General features: G+C 33.9%; 1 protein-coding gene across 2 annotated transcripts; it reads left to right on the forward strand.

The window, feature by feature from the left end:
- Positions 1-2112: 2112 nt before the first annotated feature.
- Positions 2113-7135, forward strand: LOC132606891 (auxin response factor 18-like). Of its 2 annotated transcripts, none has more exons than XM_060320560.1 (5): positions 2113-2433; positions 2541-2624; positions 2815-3881; positions 5680-6575; positions 6713-7135. In XM_060320560.1, the coding sequence occupies exons 3-5, from the start codon at positions 2832-2834 to the stop codon at positions 6786-6788; spliced, it is 2022 nt and encodes a 673-aa protein (XP_060176543.1). In that variant the 5' UTR covers positions 2113-2433; positions 2541-2624; positions 2815-2831; the 3' UTR covers positions 6789-7135. The 2 variants fall into 2 exon arrangements, with proteins under 2 accessions (XP_060176543.1, XP_060176544.1); XM_060320561.1 differs by having other exon boundaries at positions 3251-3881.
- The last annotated feature ends 855 nt before the right edge of the window (positions 7136-7990 follow it).

Below are 7990 nucleotides of genomic sequence, written 5' to 3' on the forward strand. Positions count from 1 at the left end.
GTATTGTAAAACCTCGTAGATTCGGTTTAGGTTTGAACTCATTAAATGCTTGTCGTTAGACTTGAACCTTGGAGATCAAGCTAAATGTACAATAACATTGGACTTGAAAAGAATTAAAAGAAACAACATAAACTAACAATATCATTTTTAGAGAATTGTCTGGTGAGTTACAACGGACAATGAGATACAATATTTATTTACATTACTTAAATAAATATGTGTTTATTTTGATGTCAATTATATTGTAATTAAATTTTATATTTATTTTTACTGATTGACGTGAGACACACGTGTAGCCTCATTTACACTAACTCAGGCTTCATTTGTTTGCACTTAATGGAGGTTTGAATCTAAATTATTCAGATCTGTCCTATTAAGTGCATTTGTTTTTGTTAAAATTTTACCTCTTATTCGGTCTTGAAAGATCTGATTCGGTCAGATCTGGGGTAAAGTCTTAAAATCGTTCAGAGCTTAGCACACACTTTTTCTTAATTATTAATTATTAATTTTGTATTAAATGCCTTGAAGAAAAACTGACACTACAACCCCTTTAAACCTGATTCTTCCACAACCCTTTTTACCACTATATCTGTTCTCTTTTGGAAAATAACACAGCATCAGATCTTATACCTTCATCGGACTTTTTTTTTTATATCTTCCACATATTCTTCAGGTGAAGAGGCATTCTTCTATGTAAAGTAACAGACTCATTGAAGATAAAGAATACTATCATGAATAGATACTTTGGGTCTGGTTTAGAATACAAGGATTAAATTATGGCAAATTATAAGTCTTTGACCTTGAATGATTTTGGTGCTATTATTCTTTACTATTTTGTTCTCTTATTTCATGACAAATTCTGATGGGATTAACCTTTTTCGTTCAGAAATTTTGGGGGGTATATAGGAACACAATATATAAGAAAGGGAGAGGGGGAACAAGAGGGAGAGAGGCCTCAACGTACATTTATGGCTTTTCAATCAAATCTTGCTTGCATCTACGTATTGTTTGTAGTTTAGATATATTGAATTGTTATCAAATAGATATTATGTCAAATTTAAATTTTATGATTACATTTTATTACAATATCCTTTTTTATCGATATATATTTTTTAATAATTCAGATAGTTCAATAATTGTATCAAATATAAAATATTCATTTATATCTTTAAACACTTTAATGTATCTATCAAATAATAATTTTGGTGTTTAAGTTAATATTCTATCTAATATCTTCTTGATATAATGTTTAGTTACTTTTTTATTTGAATTACATATTTATTATGTTTAAATATTAATATATTACGCACATTCAAATGATGAAAAACAAACACACTTAATCATTCAGTCTTCAAATCTATAGACAGAATCATAATATTTAGATATGCATTCATATTGAGAGATGTTAGATCTTAAAAAAACAAATGCAACCTTAAGTACTAATAGTAAACATCTACCAGGTAATCGTATAACCAAGCTCTAACCCAACTAACCAAACTTTAAACCTGGAGTTAGGCAAACGTACAGTTAGTTAACCCCAATAAAAAGTTAAACTTCTTCCTAACCATGATTTATTAAATTTTTACTTTCATTAATATGCCTACTTAATTAAGCACAGCATTCGCCTTGCTTTTAATTTTTTGTACTATTGAGTGTTGACTTCACCTTCTTCACTCACCATCACATCTTGATATAATCAAATATCAGGATAATTACAATAAACTATTCCAACCTCTCTTATAATTAAATCAAAGAGAATAAATATATTAATTTTTTATCAATGGAAGAATTATAAATATGACACCCGAAACATGTAAGTACATATATATTATTAAATAAAGTGAATGTGTAAGCTTGCTTTAAGATCTTTCTTGTTTTGTTGGCTTCTGGAAGATAGAGTATGCTTTTCAGATCCGAAGAAAAAGGTCAGAAAAATCATTATTTAATCATGAAAATAGAACTGTAAATAACGCTTCCAAAGAGAGAGAAACAAAGAAAAAGACTACTACAGTACTTCATCCATATTTTGACACATAAATAAATGTCAACATGCATATATATATATATATATATATATATATATATATATATATATATAGTACTCCGCATAGTTGTATGAGATGAATCATGAGTATTTCTTTTTTGAAACATAAAGATGACAAGAATTTTTTAGCAAAAAAACACATCAAGTCCACCTCTTCCGATTTTCACTAGGGTTCTCTTTTTTTTTTTTCTTTCTTTTTCTCTTTCTATTTTTCAGCCTTGATTCTTGTGTTTTTGTTTTCTTCTTTTTGGTGAATTGTTAGTGGTTTCTGTTATTTTTTGTTGGTGCTAGAGAAACAGTGTCAAAGTTGGTTCTTGGAGAAGTGAATTGCTATTAGTTTGGATTCTTGATTTTTGATTCTTTTTTCTTGCTTGATTTTGTACTCAAAGGTGAGTCATAGCAGTTTAGACTTCAAGATTTTGGAATTTTTTGTGTTTCAAATATGTTTTGCTATTCTGAAGTGATCATTGAATTCTTTTTTGTGTTAAATTTGCAGCAATTCAACAATTTTTTTGAGTTTTGGAGGTACTTTTCAAGAATTTGACTTTCAGATACTTATGAGTAGTTCAGATATAGAAAGGTATGAATATTTCTAATCCATTCAAGTTGAATTTATTTGTTTTGTTTACCTTTGTTTCCTTCTATTTTGGTTTTCCTATTGGTACAATTAATATACCAAAAGAATGTGTTCAATATGACGATAGTAACATATTCCATTACAAGTGTGAAAATACGTCAATTAATGAAAAGGGTGTTTTCCATTTCTACAGAATCTGTTAATTTCAAGATGATTACTTTTATGGATTCAAAGGACAAAGTAATGGAAGAAGAGAACTTGTTAGATTCTCAATTGTGGCATGCCTGTGCTGGTACTATGGTAAAAATGCCGGCAATTAATTCGATAGTGTTCTACTTTCCTCAGGGACACGCAGAGCACGCGTGTGGAAATGTAGAATTTAGGAATGACATTAGGATTCCATCATACATGCCTTGTAGAGTCTCGGGTATTAAATACATGGCAGAACAAGAAACCGACGAGATTTTTGCCAAAATTAGGCTAACACCTATTAGTCATAATGAAGTTGAAATTGCTGACGATGGGATGGTTGCGAAAATCGGGTCGGAGAATCCGTATAAACCCCCTTCATTTGCTAAGACATTGACTCAATCAGATGCGAATAACGGTGGGGGTTTTTCTGTCCCTAGGTATTGTGCAGATACGATTTTCCCTCTCTTGGACTACGATGCAGATCCTCCTGTTCAGACCCTCATAGTGAAGGATGTTCATGGGAATACATGGGAATTCAGGCATATTTTCCGAGGGACACCAAAGCGTCATCTTTTAACGACCGGTTGGAGTAATTTTGTGAATGCAAAAAAGCTCGTTGCAGGTGATTCAATTGTGTTCCTAAGGGCTGAAAATGAGGACGTTTGTGTAGGCATCCGCCGGGTAAAGAAGGGAATTACAAGTGGTGGGATTCCACCTGGTGGGATACCATATGAGAATAAATTGATGAGATATGGAAATACGAACTTGAACGAGAACTTGATGAACAGGAGAAAAGTGAAGGCAGAATCAGTTATTGAAGCTGCAAATCTTGCAGCTATCGGAAAGCCCTTTGAAGTTACCTTCTATCCCAGTGCTAGCACTCCGGAGTTCTTTTTGAATGCGTCGCGTGTGAAGGCAGCGTTGCAGATCCCTTGGTGCTCGGGGATGAGGTTCAAGATGCCCTTTGAAACCGAAGACTCAATGTTGAGCTGGTTCATGGGAACTATATGTTCTGTTCAAGTTGCTGATCCCACTCGATGGCCAGATTCGCCCTGGAGGATTCTTCAGGTAATATGATCTCTATTCAGTGTATCATGTTATGATCTGTCATACTACATCTAATGTAACTCGTTGGCATTTTTGTTAAAATCATTTATTACTTCCCAAACTTTGTTAAAGAGTCGCTGGGCTAGGATTCTAATGTGATTGACTTTCCCGTAGCTTATATAAATTTTGGCTTTTGAATTACAGCAAAAGATGCTTTTCTAGTCTCCTAAAGTAGCTTACTCTGTGTTTCTGGATAGCACTAGGCTAATTGATAACCACCTTCTTGGCATCAAACTACCGGAAATGACCCACAATCAACATTAAAATGATGAAACTGCCAGCAAAGTATCCTTCTTGAAGGGTTTGATTTAACGTCTTTATCATCAATCTCTCAGTTATTAATCTGCAATTACTGTCACGTTTATTTTTAAATGTATTACCCTTTAATATAGAAAAACATAGACTCCTGTTGCATGTCAAGGATCAACCAGTGCCAGATTCTTAGTTCCGACTGAACCAAGTGGTTCAGATTAGATTGGAGATTGCTTGATGTTAAAACTTAAATGTTCCCCAAGGTTAGAGGCTGTCATTAAACATGCATAATTTATAAGAGGTCCACTTCTTGGGTATTTTGCTGTTTCATGCAACCTTACAAGCCTTCATCACTCTAATAGCTGAATGGGGAAGTGTAGTGCATCTTGTTTTTTCTAGCAGAGAAACATTTACCCTGCATTTAAAGATCCAAGATAACTTATACTTCTCTTTGATGCATTATATGGTTTTGGTTTGGCCATATTTTTGTTGGATTCTCCATAGACAGTTAGAAACGTAAGGCTAGTTATATTTGTTGCAATATGTATTTGCTAGTGCATATCGGTGTATCTCATTGTTCTTCTGACATTATGTTTAGGCCCTTTAAAATCATTTGAGAAAAAAGAAAAAAGCTCCACTTTCATTGTGAAACGTGTTTGCTCTCTGCTGGAGTTGCTGCAAATTATATTCTTGTGTCATATGACGGTTAAGTCGTCAAATCCACATTCCTTTAAACTGGTTCTTGTTCGGATTAGCTGTTTGTTTATAAAAGGTTCAATGGTTTAAGAGCTTTCCAAGTTTTCGCTTTAAGATTTGATGTGGGTCATTTCGGACAGATTGACACTAAGGAGGTCTTGTTCAACTACCTAGTATCTCCAGGTAAATCTTGTAGGCTGCAGTCGATGACCGTGTAAAAGTAGGTTTTAAATGTCCTACAAAGACATCTAGTTATATGTTCGTTCTTGTTATTGTTACGTTAATTGTAAACAATAATGTTAATTCAGTCGTGTTTAGTCATTGAGCTTTTCCTAAAACCCATTAGGCAATAATTTTATACATCTTTTTGCTGGCTCTTTCTTTCTCTTCCTTAGGATTCAAGTCCATCCAGACCCCACTTGTGGGATCACACTTGATATGCTATTGTTGTTAAAATCTTTTCTAAGGAAAAAATACTCTTTTTCTTATCTTTGTTATTCAGTGAGCTTTTATGCTGCAACGAGCATTTTGATGAGTTGTGACCTCATGAAGTTAGAGAGTTGGGATAAATTTTATGTGAACTCACTTGAACAATAACTGCAAACTTTATCTGTATGACTCTGTATAATATCCTTTACCAAGTGGTAAAAGATGTTAGGTGTTATTTTCCAAATAGGGAGCTGATTTACACATTGATTCTTTTTTTGGTAAACTTTTAGCAAATGATAATTCATTTCTAATGTTCAATTCAAAGTTCACTCTTTATGCTTCTTTAATATGTTTATCTCTAAGTAAAGGTGTATTGTTGCAGGTGACATGGGACGAGCCAGAATTGCTTCAAAATTTGAAATGTGTCAACCCATGGCTTGTGGAATTAGTCTCAAACATGCCCACAATCCACTTTTCTCCCTACCAGCCTTCACTAAAGAGACTTCGATTACCTCAAGATTCATATTTTCCTTTTAATGGTCATCTTCCTATGTCAAGTTTTCGCGGCGACCGCCTTTTGAGGCCTAATGGCCCCTTTGGTTGTCTTCCTAACGACACCCCTGTCGGCATGCAGGGAGCCAGGCATGCTCAATATGGTTTATCATTACCGGATCTCCACCCCAATCAGTTGCACTCAAGTCTGTTTTCTCTTGGTTTTCCTCCACATGATCGTGCAGCTACAACCTCTACCCCCTCCAATAGTACAATGATTCCCAAGCCAAGTAACAACCATCATATGTCTTGTTTGCTAACCCTTGGAAGTTCCACCCAAACTGTGGTGAAATCTGACTGTGAGAAAGCACCACAACTCGTACTCTTTGGTCAACCCATAGTTATTAATCATCAGATCTCTCTAAGCAGCCCAGGGGATACTATTTCTCCTGATCGTGCAGGGAATAGTTCTTCAGATGAGAATGCATGTAAAAAAGGGAACATATCTGATGAATCGGTTATGACATTTGATCACCGCAGCCTACCAGACCGCTTACCATGTGAATCATTTCAATCAAAGCATACTGTGGAGATTGAACACTGTGAAGTTTTCATAGAATCAAAAGATGTAGGAAAAACATTGGATTTATCATTGTTGGAATCATACGACGAGTTGCACACGGAGTTGTCCAATATGTCAGGCATTGAAATTTTAGAGATGCTTAATCATGTCATTTATGAAGATGTCACTGGTGCAGTGAAGCAACTTGGTGATGAACCATTTAGGTATGTGTTTAACCTCCTTAAGTGTGATACTCTAGACTCTGACTTCACAAAAATTTACTCGAATATTTCTCAGTATTGGTGTTGTAAGGAGCTATCGTTGATGCCCTTTTGTTTGTGTGTTTGCATTTGTTTTGTAGTGACTTCGCGAAAATAGCACGGAGGTTAACAATTTTAAGGGATGCAAGCAATGATAATATAGGAGCTAGGGAGTAAAGAGATCTCCTTTTTCATATCAAACTGTATAGCTGATGATTGTGAGCGCTATTTTGCAACTTTTCAGTCTAAATCTCCTTATGTTGGTCACATTATATTGTCTAGGTTTCGCGATTATTTTACGTTTTGTTTTCAGACAATACCTCAAACAAACATGATATGTGCTTTTTGTAGGCTGTCTGCTCATTCTAGAGTTGTTGATGAAGCCTTTTAAGAAGAGGCTGCTTTTAGCGTGTTTGTTACTTGATGGTGGAATTGTATATGGTTTTCAGTTTAGTACATTTAGTGCTTTATGTACAATTTAAAATTTGAGAAATATAAACTACCATGTTGGCTTTGACTCTTCATCAATTATTTCTTGATAAAAAATTCATGATCATACTCGTAAGAAAGGCGGGGCAAATAATATAATCAAATAGGATTATGTTAAAAGAAAAAATTCCACCAGTTACATTTTATTTCAATGAATGAATTTGGAATAATTCGAGTTGACCTTGTTAATTGTGCTAATCTATTAATATAATCAAATAAGAGGTCAATGGAAAGTGATGAAAATAATATACAAAGATGAGGAATATGCAAGTACATGGTAATTGTGAATCGAACCTTGGTAGAAACATTGAGAAGATCAATGATGTGGATCAAACTTGGTAGAATGCTAGCCATGTGTTTGCAATACATTACCTTGGATGTTATTGTAAACCTAAATTGTAATATGAAGATTTAAGTAGTTTAATATAAAGATTTCAAATATTTTTAATGTTAAAAAATAGTACTTCCTAACCAGGTAACCAAACAACCCCTTAAGTTTCCCTCACTATCGGTTAGTAATTTTATGAGTTGGGCTTGGAATTTCACTTGTAATCTTGAGTTGGGAGACTTGGGTGTTGGAACAATGTAACCATGATAGATTTGGTAAACTTTAGCAATAATAAAATATAAAATTGATATGAGTAATATTAATTATGAATTATTATGGAGTTATTTGATTAACAATTCCTAGGTTGTGTTTGTAGGAACTGGTAAAATACTAACCGCACATGTTACACCAAATTAAATAATTTAACTATAAGTGAGATACATTCATCCAAGTGTCAGATAAATTTTTATCATAGGAAAAAATTGTAGAGCTAGGATTGACGGGGAGGAATAGCCTAATTAAGGCCATTTCGAGTGGCTGAATGGCTGTATATATTTACTTA

Source organism: Lycium barbarum, chromosome 8 (assembly GCF_019175385.1).
Source record: "Lycium barbarum isolate Lr01 chromosome 8, ASM1917538v2, whole genome shotgun sequence".
Taxonomy (NCBI): Eukaryota; Viridiplantae; Streptophyta; class Magnoliopsida; order Solanales; family Solanaceae; genus Lycium; species Lycium barbarum.